Source organism: Pungitius pungitius, chromosome 12, assembly GCF_949316345.1.
Source record: "Pungitius pungitius chromosome 12, fPunPun2.1, whole genome shotgun sequence".
NCBI lineage: Eukaryota > Metazoa > Chordata > Actinopteri > Perciformes > Gasterosteidae > Pungitius > Pungitius pungitius.
The window spans coordinates 764,393-778,026 of record NC_084911.1 but is presented as its reverse complement, the minus strand read 5'-3'; the positions used below and the strand labels follow the sequence as shown (position 1 = coordinate 778,026).

The 13,634-nt window shown below is 48.4% G+C and overlaps 3 protein-coding genes across 3 annotated transcripts; 1 reads left to right on the top strand and 2 right to left on the bottom strand.

The window, feature by feature from the left end:
- Positions 1-18: 18 nt before the first annotated feature.
- Positions 19-5,851, bottom strand: c12h16orf89 (chromosome 12 C16orf89 homolog). The gene is made up of 8 exons (XM_037477051.2): positions 5,573-5,851; positions 4,997-5,149; positions 1,851-2,001; positions 1,314-1,431; positions 963-1,125; positions 781-885; positions 605-694; positions 19-529 (listed from the first exon to the last, which is right to left on the bottom strand). The coding sequence occupies exons 1-8, from the start codon at positions 5,733-5,735 to the stop codon at positions 426-428; spliced, it is 1,047 nt and encodes a 348-aa protein (XP_037332948.2). The 5' UTR covers positions 5,736-5,851; the 3' UTR covers positions 19-425.
- A 1,484-nt stretch (positions 5,852-7,335) lies between these two features.
- On the top strand, positions 7,336-11,215 carry alg1 (ALG1 chitobiosyldiphosphodolichol beta-mannosyltransferase). Its single transcript, XM_037477400.2, has 13 exons — positions 7,336-7,910; positions 8,396-8,473; positions 8,582-8,685; positions 8,805-8,953; positions 9,036-9,125; positions 9,272-9,385; positions 9,588-9,706; positions 9,827-9,865; positions 9,949-10,008; positions 10,206-10,316; positions 10,478-10,592; positions 10,662-10,737; positions 10,894-11,215. Exons 1-13 carry the CDS (start codon positions 7,628-7,630, stop codon positions 11,023-11,025), a joined length of 1,470 nt encoding a protein of 489 aa, XP_037333297.2. The 5' UTR covers positions 7,336-7,627; the 3' UTR covers positions 11,026-11,215.
- Positions 11,188-13,540, bottom strand: eef2kmt (eukaryotic elongation factor 2 lysine methyltransferase). The gene is made up of 8 exons (XM_037477401.2): positions 13,395-13,540; positions 12,968-13,030; positions 12,806-12,886; positions 12,526-12,627; positions 12,290-12,423; positions 11,861-12,096; positions 11,392-11,529; positions 11,188-11,316 (listed from the first exon to the last, which is right to left on the bottom strand). The coding sequence occupies exons 1-8, from the start codon at positions 13,512-13,514 to the stop codon at positions 11,216-11,218; spliced, it is 975 nt and encodes a 324-aa protein (XP_037333298.2). The 5' UTR covers positions 13,515-13,540; the 3' UTR covers positions 11,188-11,215.
- Positions 13,541-13,634: the final 94 nt, after the last annotated feature.

The window sequence follows — 13,634 nt, the reverse complement described above, 5'->3', positions numbered from 1 at the left end:
TTCCCTTCTGAACTACACTAAAGACCAATTATTTATATATATATATATCATTGAGACTTTAAAGAGACTGATGTGATCTCGGTTCACATATTTACTACTTGATTCACTGAATATGACCATTTCTACATCAAATTCTGTTAAAGCCCGGCGATGGATGTCACTAAGTGATCCGTGAAGCTAAAGAGGAAGCACTGGTTTAGCTGCTTTCTTTCTTAATAATGGCCACATGACATAGTGGAGACCTGTCTGACCCCAGCAGCACCGAGCCCAGAACAGGAAGTGCTGCACCCTCACAGTCAGTAATCTGCTGTCCTTGTTTGGGATTATTTTGATCTATAACTGTCAGATTCAGCACCTGAGGATACAGGACATGTGGTACAGTGATAGAAGACAGAAGAACTTAAAAAGAAAGGGGGGTGGGGTGTTCAGGAGAGCGGCCTCTTGGTGATGTCCTGCTCTGACAGGTAGAAGTTCAGGTATCCCCCCAGAGCGCCCACGGCCACCGCCGTCATGTGACTGGAGCATCCGTCTGAGGGAGACAACACCATCAGGACCTCCGTCACGGGAGCCTCTGACTGCATCGTGAAGAAGGTGCACCACGTACCTGCAAGGATCTTCTCCCTCCTCTTCACCCTCCTGTGAGGCTGCAGCTGCTCCAGCAGCTCGTCTCCGATGACCTGAGAGACGGCGCTCTCTGGGGAGGACAAACGGAGAGCGCGTGACCCCCTGCTCCTCACTGCTCCTCCTCACTGCTCCTCCTCCCTGATCTCCGTAACTCACCGTCCCTCCCGAAGCAGCCCACCTCCTCGTCCTGCAGCTGCAGGATGTGCCGCAGCCAATCGGCCTTGTAGAAGTCCGAGAACCCCGTCAGGCCGCAGATGAGGACTGTTGGTGGAGAGCAGAGACGCTGCGTGAGGGACGAGGAGACGGGACACAGGAAACATGGCCAAAGAGAAACCCACTGTTCTCCATGAAGATGTCCACCGTCTGCTCCGTCAGACCCTGCCTCATGATGTCCTGGTTGGTCTTCATCATGTTGGAGCAGAAGATCTTCTGGTAGCTGTGCTCCGTCATGTTGGCTCTGGAGGGCCGGGTGTCGCCCTTCAGCAGGTTGGTGCAGCCTCTCTGAGACGCAAACACAGAGAGGTCAGTGGAGGAGGCGGGGCCACGGGAGAGGGGGGCGGGGCCACGGGAGGGGGCGGGGATTTAAATCTAGTGCAGGTGGGGTTTTTATGTCCTCGCCTTTGTTTTTGGGTGGTCGGTGTGATTAGTGTGATCAGTGTGGTCGGTGTGGTCGGCGTGCGGCGTCTCACCATCCTCCCGATCATGAAGTAGAGCAGCTGGTGCGACAGGGAGTAGTGCGGGCAGTCGAAGCGGGTCATGGTGTCCCGGCAGGGTTTGGTGACGATGCAGGGCGTCCCGTTCATCTTCCTGCTCGGGACGCACAGACACACGTCAGCGCCCAAACTACTCCTTCTACTTCAGAAACACGTCTTCACTCAGGACTATGAAACCACGCGGCTCATATTTACTGTAAAAACATGTTTATTACAGTTGTTAAACCTCGTGTAATGATCAAAGAATATTAACTGTAAATTAAAAGACACTTTCAGTGGTCTTTCATCAACCCTCTGAACCTTTAAGCTCTGTATCTCCATAGCAACAGAACCATCTAGAAGTACAGAGAATTTAAATATGTATTTGTGGAAATGAACATAATAAAAATAATATTTCAAATGTATGGAAGCCCATTTCTGCCACAAAAAAGAAGGGTTAGAAAGTCGAATTTTTTTACCTCATAATTTTGCTTCCGTACAAATGTCATTAATCATATGGACTAATTTGCGTACCAGGTCCCCAGCAGCAGGGTCAGACACTTGTCGCTGAGCTGCTCGTCGTAGCACTCCGTGGTCCTGGTGGAGCGGTACACCAGGCTGCGCTCCGTGGAGCTCCACTCGCGAGGAACCACCCAGAAGCTCCATGACAGCAGCGGCTCGAACTCTGCGGGGTGTAACGGTCCGTCACAAATCGACCATCTTGTCGATACTGCCACAGGCTCTTTGAGAATGGCGCTGGACGGTATTGCTCCCCTCAAAAGAAGAATGGCAACAAGAAGGAAGTTCGCGCCTTGGTATAACTCTCAAACCCGGAACCTAAAGCAAACTGTGCGGAAACTTGAGCGGTTATGGCGTTCCACCAAATCAGAAGGATCTAGGCTAACTTGGCAAGACAGCGTTAAAACATATAAGAAGGCTCTCCGTAACGCAAGAGCATCTTATTACTCATCATTAATCGAGAAAAATAAAAACAACTCCAGGTTTCTCTTCAGCACTGTAGCCAGACTGACAGAGAGTCACAGCGCTGTCGAGCCGTGTATTCCTGTGGACCTCAGTAGTAACGACTTTATGAACTTCTTCAATAATAAGATTCTGACTATCAAAGAGAAAATTGATGGTCTACTACCCCCAACCGGAGCCAACCCGTCCGCGGATGTAGGATCCTTGGACGCAGCCGTGGGCCCTGATACCTACTTGGATGGTTTCTCTTCCATCAACCTTGATCAACTGACTTCTACAATTTTGAAATCCAACTCTTCCACTTGTCTCCTGGATCCGATTCCAACTAAGCTGCTTAAGGAAGTTTTTCCGTTAATTAGCACATCCCTACTGGATATTATGAATCTGTCTTTGTTGACAGGACATGTACCACAGTCCTTCAAGGTAGCTGTAATTAAACCTCTTCTGAAGAAACCTACCCTAGCTCCAGAGGTGTTGGCTAACTACAGACCCATCTCTAATCTTCCCTTCCTCGCTAAGATCCTGGAGAAATCTGTCGCGAATCAATTATGTGACTTTCTACAAAACAATGCTTTGTTCGAGGATTTCCAGTCAGGATTTCGAATGCATCACAGCACAGAAACGGCACTGGTGAAAATTACAAATGATCTTCTACTTGCATCGGACCAAGGACTTGTATCTTTTCTTGTATTGCTGGACCTCAGTGCTGCATTTGACACCATCGATGACCGTATCCTGCTGCAGAGACTGGAACACTTGATTGGCATCAAAGGAACTGCACTCAGCTGGTTTAAATCTTATTTATCGGATCGATCCCAGTTTGTGTTTGTGAACGGTGAATCATCGAGGACCACGAATGTTGGTCACGGAGTCCCACAAGGTTCTGTGCTTGGACCGATTCTATTTACCCTGTACATGCTTCCTTTGGGCGACGTTATCAGAAAACACCGCATAAACTTCCATTGTTATGCAGACGATACTCAACTGTATCTATCGATCAAGCCAGAAGACACCAACCAACTTGTTAGACTTCAGGACTGTCTTGGAGACATCAAAACCTGGATGACCTGCAACTTCCTGATGTTAAACTCGGAAAAAACGGAAGTTATCATGATAGGCCCAGAGCGCCTTCGAAGTCAGCTGTCACGTGATACAGTCTCTATGGATGGAATTGCTCTGGTATCCAACAGCACCGTCAGAAATCTTGGAGTTCTCTTCGACCAGGATATGTCCTTCAACTCTCATATAAAGAAGACTTCAAGGACTGCCTTTTTTCATCTACGGAATATATCAAAAATCAGGAACTTCCTGTCTCAAAGTGATGCAGAAAAACTAGTTCATGCATTTGTTACTTCTAGACTGGATTACTGTAATTCTTTGTTATCAGGCTGCTCTTGTAAATCGCTTAAACCTCTCCAACTGATTCAGAATGCTGCAGCACGTGTATTAACAAGAACTAAGAAATGGGATCATATAACTCCTGTATTAACTTCTCTGCACTGGCTTCCTGTTAAATCAAGAATAGAATTTAAGGTACTTCTCCTCACCTACAAGGCACTTGCTGGTGAGGCACCGTCTTATCTTAAAGAGCTTGTTACACCGTATTGTCCTACAAGGCATCTACGCTCCATAGATGCTGGGCTACTTGTGGTTCCTAGAGTTTTAAAAAGTAGGATGGGGGCCAGAGCCTTCAGTTATCAAGCTCCTCTTTTGTGGAACCAGCTTCCACTTTCAGTCCGGGGGGCAGACTCGGTCAGTTCATTTAAGATAAAGCTTAAAACGTTCCTCTTTGATATTGCTTATAGTTAGGGCTGGCTCAGGTTAGCCTGGACCAGCCCTTAGTTAAGCTGCTCTAGGCTTAGACTGCCGGGGGACTTCTTAGGACACACCGAGCCCCTCTCTCACTCTCACTCTCTCCTCCCACAATCATCCATGCTTTATTAATGTACATCACTAATTAAGCTTCTTTCCGGGAGTTTTTTGTGCTTTCTCGCCTAGCAGGTCTCCGTGGATCATAGTTTCGTGCGGACCCCGGTTCTGACTCCTGGCTCATGGCTCTGCTGACACCTGCTGCTGCCATCATCATTACTTTAAATATGATTCATATTACTGTCATCAAAAACCAACATCTTTCTGCTCTCCCTCCCCACAGAAGCCTCTGTGGATGGTGGTTCGATCTGATGGAGGTTGTCCCTGCAGTGGTCCTGCCGTACACCTCTTCTGCTACTTGCAATTACTTGTATCATTTCAGTTAGAGAAATTGAATGTATTGTACATCTTTTACATTGTTGATTCTGTACACATGACATCCATTGCAGTCTGTCCATCCCGGGAGAGGGATCCCTCCTCTGACGTTCTCCCTAAGGTTTCTTCCCTTTTTTCCCCATTGAAGGGTTTTTTTCATATTTTGGGGAGTTTTTCCTTTGCCGATGTGAGGGTTTCGGGACAGAGGATGTTGCATGTGTACAGACTGTAAAGCCCTCTGAGGCAAATTTGTAATTTGCGATTTTGGGCTATACAAAATAAAATGAATTGAATTGAATTGAATTAACGGGGGGGCAAGAAGAAGTACTGATACCTAACTACATGAACGGAGAACTCCAGCTACACTAGTTCAAGTAGTTCGGTTTCGTGTTCCTGCCTCACGCCGCAGGGGCCTCTGGGAACTGTAGTCCCCCCCCTCCCCCCCCCCCCCTCACCTCTGTAGTACTTGGGGTCGTTCCGCTGCAGGGCGGCCACGGCCTTGTCGAAGCTCTGGTCCAGACGTTTGACCAGAGCGACCGCCGTGGTCCTCTGGGCCCAGCTCACCGGGTCGCTGTGAGGCCACGTCCGAACGGCCTCCTTCAGCTCGGCTGGGACCAACAACAACAACAACAACAACAAGAGGAGCAGTCAGGTTCCCCAGAGGATGAAGCCTTTCCCTCCAGCACCACCAGCAGCTTCATGATTGTGGTCTGGACTGAAATACTGACGTGGGCATTTTCTGCAGGCATTCATGGTGCCCAGAGGATGGACCCAGCTACTGTCGCTATAACAATGATGAGGTTTACTGTGTTCGTCTTCTAACCAGAATTCAACATGCAGAGTCCCACCAAACCCCCCAAACTAGAAAACGCTCCGTTTGCTCCTTTTTAACTTTTAGCGATGAGCGACCCCCCCCCCCCCCCCCCCCCCCCCCCCTCCCCCCCTCCCCCGAAGCATCCCATAATAACCCAGGGAGCACGTCCACGATGACGTGGGCTCCTCTGCGGCTTGTTTTCCCCTCCCGCACGTACCCTGCAGCATGAGGAACCCGACCACCCCGTCCAGGTTGATGTGCGCGTGCTGCCGCTCCAGGAAGGACGCGCCCCGCGCGAGGCTGCGCAGCACGTCATCGATCACCTCCGCGCGAGCCCCGCACCACGCTGCGGCAAACAGGGCCAGCACCGCGGCCCGCATCTTCTCTGCGAGGGTCCCGGGGAAGGAGGCTGCGGGACAGAAGAAGACCAGGGGGAGAGGAGGAGGAGGAGGAGGAGGACAAGCTGTGTCTTCTCTAACGAAAGGGGGGGGGGGGGTGATCACGTGACGTCACTGATGCGGTCATTACCAAATCTATACTTTAAAGTTGTATTTCTTGGTCCGGTTCACGTCCTTAAATCATCATTCATGCTTCAAGGAAACAACTGATTGCTTTCATTAGATGACAATATTATTTATTCTTTGAGTAGTTCTTCAGGAGGGAATTATACATTGAGTAATGATAATAATGTAAATTATTCTTCAAATAATCCAAATCCAACAGTGTTTTTTTTTATCTTATTGACAATCTTTCACAATTATTGTTAATATTGTGAAAGTTAATTCTTCTGTCAAGTAAAAATGGGTCACACAGGTTTTTCAGTTGTCTCATTCGAATAGTAAACATATATAATTCAATAATATGTCATGGTTTTGGGCTCCTCCTGTCCCTTTCCCCCCCCTACTGGTCTTTAGTTATTCATACATCGTGTCCACAACTCACCAGCTGAGTCCCATTTTCCATCCCCCTCCTCTCACACCAATTGTTACACACCTGTTCCCCATGACGTTAATTATTCCTGCTATTTCTAGCTCCCCTTTCCCTTTGTTCCCTGTCAGATTATTTTGCCACCCACACAGGAGACACACTCCTCAGTCTTTACGCCGAGTTTTGTCCTACCGTGTCTTGTGTTCATTGTCTAGATCCAGCGTCCGGTCCCGCCGAACAGGAGGAGTCCCAGCTGAACTACGGCCAGCCGGCTTTGTCGGGAACGACGGGCAGAGCGCTCCTCTCCCCAGCCATCGACCTCTAATGCCCCGTTTCACCGGGAGATCTTCTGTTCCCCTTTTTCTCTGAAGACCTCAGTTGCTGTTTTTGTGCCTGCCTTCGCGGCGTCCTCTAAGTTTGCACCTTCCTATTAAAAGCATTATTTTTCCTGCATCCCGCTTTTGGGTCCTCTCTCTCTCCACACCACATAATAAAGTATGGTTTGTTGTGAATTAATTATTTGCAGTTTTAATTATTTCCAAAATAATCTTGACCTCTTGACTCGTGATGAGGACCCACACAGCCTCACAGACCAGAAACTCACACACCCGAATAACCATTTCATTCCTAAACAGAACAAAGAAACAGAACTTATTTCTCCATTTGGGTAAAAATAATAAAAGCAGTTTCAACATTTCTAAACAGGTGAAGTTTCAAGTTATCAGAATCAGAACCATTTATTTGTATGTTGGACATACAGATAATTTGTCATGTCAGGTGGTTCATTTGACTATAAGATACAGTGCAAGAAAAATGGATGAAATATGAACATATCAATTTGACAAATGAAGTCCACAGGTGAACATGTACTCTACACACGTGTACTGTGAGTATGTGAAAGTGATCACGTGTGTGTGCAGTATGGAGAGATGTGTAGTGACAAGTGGGAAAAGGGCTGTCAGTGAAGGACCTGGGCTCCCGGCGGGAAGGAACAGTCTGTGAGGCGTGACGTCTTGGTCCTGATGGACCTCAGCCTCCAGCCAGATGGAAAGGACACAACCAGGTTTTTTGGGGGGTGAGAGGTCGGCTACAATCTTTTCAGCTCGCTTCAGGGTCCTGGAGGGACGGCAGATTCCGGCCGATCACCCTTCCTGCTATAGTTATTTTTTATTTTGCCTTTTTTATTTTGTACTCCGTTATTAATCTACCTGAGTGTGGATAATTGGTGCTGTCGAAATTCCATCACTATCTTCTGTCCATGAACGCACCGTAAAGTCCACGGTCCCTTTAAACCGAAGCTCCTCCTCTTCCGGCGTGTCCACGTCATCTCCCACCACAAACAAACATGGCGACGCGCTGCACCGGCGCGGCTACTCTGGCCGCGTTTGCTGTGATTTTGTCCGTTTTTGTGGCTCTGTCCGCTTCCGGTTCCGGTGTAACGTGGCCGGTCGTGTCTCTGGCCGTCGTCGCCGGACTGGCGTCGCTGTGGCTGCGGCGGCGGGACGACGGGACCGAGCGGCGGGTCTGCGTGCTGGTGCTGGGGGATCTGGGTCGCAGTCCCCGGATGCAGTACCACGCGCTGTCCCTCAGCAAACACGGATATCACGTGACCTTTGTGGGGTTCTCAGGTAAGAGTGAACCCGCGTTACGTCATGAGTGCACCTGTTTCCTTCACGTCACCAACCACAGCACTCAATAATAATAAAGTATGGATTACAGTGTAATTTATTCTAACAATACTACAATATTATAAGTATTACTAGTATACCGTTGCCACACTTTGAAAGTACTCTGCAGCAATAAAGTACTAATACCACACTTTGAAAGTACTTTGTTGCAGGAAAATTACTAGAACTAGACATTATAAATACTCTGCTACAGAAAAATAGCCTTCAGTAAAAGTATATAAGTAGTATCATTAAAATGTAGTATTCAAGCTATTTCATATTTATCATAAGAGTATTTACTGGAGCTCATTGATTATTGTTATGATGGATTAATCTCTTGATTATTTCTTCAAATAATCATTAGATTAGTTGGTTTGTAAAAATAATGAAATTAGTAATAAATATTCTCAAAAGTTCAGAATGAATTTCTTTTTTTTTCATTTTAGAAACGAAACCTCACGATGACGTTCTGAGACAAGAGAGAATAAAGATGGAGCCCATAAGAGAAGTGAAAGGAGTTCAAGGTATAAAGCACAACGTGTACCTCTGAGATGTAGTACATGAAAGTACAATGTCCTTCTGGGATGTAGTCCAGTACATGTAAGTAAATACAACGTGTACTTCTCCTTCAGTTGGACCAAAGATCTTCACGTACGTGACGAAGGTGATTCTTCAGACTCTGCAGCTTCTTCTTGTTCTGCTGAAGATGGAGACTCAGTCTCATATACTGATGCAGGTACTAAACTCATCTCTGTGTACTTTCTGTGTACTTTGTCATACAAAAAGAAACATCCAACTACAACATTATCTACAAGTACACAGTGAACTTAGCTCCGCCCCTCTGTGGTTTCCCAGAATCCTCCTGGCCTGCCCGGCATGGCGGTGGCCTGGTTGGTGTGCGTCCTGCGCGGCAGCAGGTTCGTCATCGACTGGCACAACTACGGCTTCAGCATCATGGCGCTGAGCCTCGGGGGGGCGCACCCGCTGGTCCGGCTGGCCAAGTGGTGAGAAGCTTATTGATCAGCGATCGATCGGGTCGGTCGACGAGGACACCCCTGAACCCTCTGTCGGTGTTCGCTCCCCCAGGTACGAGCGCTTCTTCGGCCCTCTGGCCGCTCGCAGCCTGTGCGTTACCACGGCGATGAAGGACGACTTGCAGAAGAACTGGGGCATCAGGTACGTCTGTTTCTTATCCAACAGAAATGGATGTAAATGTCTCGTAAGCTGAAGGCGACCGAAGGGTCACGAGGTTGAGGTGGTGTCACGTGACCCCGGCCGTGTGTGCGAGCATCGCGGAGCGACAGCGCTGTGACTGTTTCCAGGGCGACGACGCTGTACGACCGGCCGGCCTCCGTCTTCAGGGAGACGCCGGTGAGGAGGCGGCACGAGCTCTTCGTCCGGCTGGCCGACGCCCATCTTCAGTTCCAGAACAGCGGGTGAGGAGACTCGTTTTCTAATAACCACAACAGTCCTCTGTTTAAAGGCTCGTGCTGCGCTAAGGATTGTGGGTAATTGTGGTGTGATGAGCTTCCTCATAATAACAAGTTTATTCATCATAATCTCCTACATTATTCCTCTGATATTCCAGTTATCTCTTGTAAATGTTCCTTTTGAACCTCCACCTATTGGACTCCTCAGGTGTGTGGAGGACGAGCGGGTGGAGGGGACACTCTTCTCCGTCCGTGACCTCAGTGAGGACGCGGTGACCTTGAGGGCGGAGCGACCGGCGCTGCTGCTCAGCAGCACCAGCTGGACAGGTTAATTAAAACATGTACAGGATGGATTGTATGTCAGCTGAAGACACTCCTCATTGGAAACAAACAGACCATAAAGCAGGTGATGCTGTTTTGAACACTTCCTGTGTCGTCTCTCCCCAGAGGACGAAGACTTCTCCGTCCTCCTGGACGCCCTCGAAGGTACGTCCGCTTCTCTAGAAACAAGGAGCTTCTTCTTCTGTTGAAAGTTTGTTTCTCCTCATCGGTCGATACGTCCTCGACAGTTTACGAAGGATTCATCAACGCAGGAGCAGCTCTGCCCCCCCTGCTGTGTGTCATCACAGGTGTGTGAGAGTGTGTGTGTGTGTGTGTGTGTGTGCGTGAGTGTGTGTGCGCACCTTGACTAAAAAACTGTACTTCTAGTGGCTCTTTTGTCCTTATGGTTGAAATACACTTATTGTAAGTCGCTTTGGATAAAAGTGTCTGTCCTCATGTCTCCAGAGCAGGGCTTACTGGACTCTGTACGTGTGTGTGTGTGTAGGTAGGGGTCCTCAGAAGGATCACTACATGAAGCTGATCGACTCCCTCCGTTTGGAGCACGTGAAGATCTGCACCCCGTGGCTGGAGGCCGAGGACTACCCCGTCTTATTGGGTGAGAGGAGACACAAACAGGAAGTTGAGCTCTGCGGTGTTTCAAAAGTGAACCTTTGATAAAAGAGGGAATACGTGTTTTGGTGGGAACACACATTAACAACACAAGTGTTGTTGAACGTCAGTATGTGTGTGTGTGTGTGTGTGTGTGTGTGTGTTCAGGTTCAGCCGATCTGGGTGTTTGTCTCCACAAGTCTTCCAGCGGTCTGGATCTACCCATGAAGGTGGTGGACATGTTCGGCTGCTGCCTGCCTGTCTGTGCCGTCCACTTCAACTGGTACACACACACACACACACACACACACTTGGTGATTGTGATGATGATTGACACCCCTTCGTCCCTCAGTCTACACGAGCTGGTGAAGCACGAGGAGAACGGTCTGGTCTTCAGAGACTCTCAGGAGCTCGCCGAGCAGCTCAAGGTGAGCGAAAGGATTCTTCTTTAACTCCACCCTCCTAAAGTGGGACGACCTCTGACCCCACGCAGCAGTGACGTCACCGAGTAGAGTGTCTGTCCCTCTGAGTCCGGAGGACGTCTCTGTCTCCTAGTCTAAAGGACGTCTGTCCCTGTGTCTCAGTCGCTCCTCTCAGGGTTTCCCGCCTCAGACGGCCGACTGGGGGCCTTCAGGAGGAACCTGCGGACCAGCAGGGGACAGAGCTGGGACGACAACTGGGACCAGAACGTCCTGCCGCTGATCGCGCCGCCCTGACGTCAAAGATTTTCAGAATAAAACTCATCTGAATGTAGTTACTGACTTAAGAGAATTATAAACCATTATTACCTTTAATGCTCATAAGGACTTTCACTGTTAAAAAACCCTTTCATTCCGGTGTTTTGATTTTTTTTCTACCTAAATGACTTTGAAACGATGTACATTTGTATATAAAATCTTTATTGTGTCACCTGAACAGTGAGATCATTTCTATTGGAGCAGCTCTGTCGTAGGGAAACACCCGGCTGACGTCTCCTGACATCACGCGGTGTTCGATCCCGGCTCGTTCTGTCAAAATAAGAGCGCGTCAGAGAGGTGTGAATGTTGGATTAGTCATTGAGATGTTAGAGGGTCTCCTCTCACTGAGCCGCTGCTTGAAGCCGCCGTACGTCTCCTGGTTCCTGACGGTGGAGCAGACCAGGAGCTCCGGGGACGAAGCCCTCAGGACCTCAGACAGCAGCTTCACCAGACCCTCCACGACCTCCGGGTCGTACACCACATCTGCACCAGAGGGAGGAAACATCTGCATCTCAGGGAGGCCTTGAGGAACTTTGGACTGAGAGTGGCAGTTATCTGAGGTTTTCTAAAGGAACCCACTTTAGTCCACAGGGGGCGCCAGAATCTAAATAAACTAATCAAAGCTTTAAATGATGAGAATTGAGATCAGCAGATTAATCAATAAAGAAAACACCTTCCCACCCTTTTTTAATTGAAGAATCTGGTATTTTTCTTTGACTGTTTCGGATCAATATTTCCTCTTTGAATTGGCGATGGATCAACAAATGAAGCCTTTTAGCTTCTTTCAGCCCGATGTTGACATCTGAACTCTGACCTGCAGCGATGACCACGTCGGCTCCGACCCGAGCGACCCGCCCCCCCGTCGCCGTGGTCCAGTCCAGCTCCTCCACCGCGGCCGCCGGCTCGGTCAGCCCGTTCCGCCGCACGTTCCCTCGCAGCTTCTGCAGGACCTCCGGGTGACAGTCGCTGAACACGTACCTGCTCGGGCCGCAGGAGCGACAGATGGCGACGCCGGTCAGACCCACGCCGCTGCCGAGCTCCAGGACCGTCCTGAGGGACCAAAGGGGGCGGGGCCAAGTACACCCAACGATTTTAGGTGAAAAAATATTTTGAAAAAAAATGTTAGTATTAAGAATGGGATGGAAAAGTGAAAATGTTACGTCCAAAAGTAAATAAATAATATTTTATATCGCTGAAAAAAAAAAGAAAGTGGGTGGGGTCGATCTCTTGGTGGAGACTTCACCTGCCGGTGAAGGTGTGCCGGTGGTCCAAAGCCCACTCGGCCAGGTGGAGAGCCGCCTCCCACGTCACCAGACCGGTGGTCCCCTCCGAGATCAGAGCCACGCTCTCCAGCAGACTCACGGCCTCGCCGCCGGGCTGCAGAAAAAAGAACAATGACTTGTGTTGGAGCGATTTGAGGAACGTTTCTATTTATTCATAAGTCGTATTGCTTGATCGTTTAAGCAGCAGGTCGGGTACCAGCAGGTAGCTCTTGTAGCACTCAGTCGTGTCTTCAGCACCGATGACTTCAGCCAAAGCGTCGTACAGCTCGTCCAGCGGGTCACAGCCCGCCGCCTCCTCCTGTGGAGACACGAGAGGAACCAGGTCAGTTTAAAGCGTCATTCTGTGTGTGACCAGCAGGGGGCGAATCTGGTTCACTTATTCTGGTTCATTAAAAGGTGATTCTCTAATAATCAACAACCGGTTTAGAACAAATTAAAGTAGCTGAACAAACACAAAACGACTGATGGAGACGGACCCGCCTGATGAGCTCGGAGAGGAAGAGCTTCCTGTATTTGACCGATGGGGGACACGTCCGGCTCAGAGAGTGAAGACAAGTCTGTCAAAGACACACAAGAGTCACTATTGGTCATCTATCAATAAATCTTTAGGATCGTACACCTGGCAGCAGCTGACTCACCTGTTTTAGGATGTCGGAAATCAGATCTGACGATTTGTTGCATTCTAGATATTTTTCTAAAAACTGAAAGTTAGAAATTCGTCTTTGATGAGGTGAATTTGCTAAATAAACGTATGTATTTCCCCACAATTTTAGCTATAGCCTTCCCTTATTTACTATACAACAGAACATCAACAAATGTAATATGTAAAATACATGAATCAATTGTGATCTTTTAACACATGTATACGTTTTTCATATGTGTTACTATTTATTCATTTAATGCACCCTGAATTTCCTGTAAAATACACCAACTTAATTGAAAAAAAGAAGACATTTTAACAAATCATTTTAAAAGAGCTTATTCGTTCCCGTTATGTTCATATTCCATTTTAGGCTAACAAAAAGCGTTCGTCTGACGTCACACAAAGACGTCACTGGTACTCACCGTCCAGGGAAAAGAACGCAGACGTCTCATCGCGAAGAAAGACACCTGAAAGTCCCGTAAGACATGCTTCTTCTCGACCGCACCGCTCTCCGAGGCTCGGTTCGGCTCTGAACCCTCCATGTTCCCTCAACGTGTCGGTGTTTACTTCCGGCTTACCCACAAGGCATCGCGATCGTGTCGCGCTTGACTCCTGGGAAATGTAGTTTCTTTAGTGTATGTCAAAAAAATGCATTAAATAAA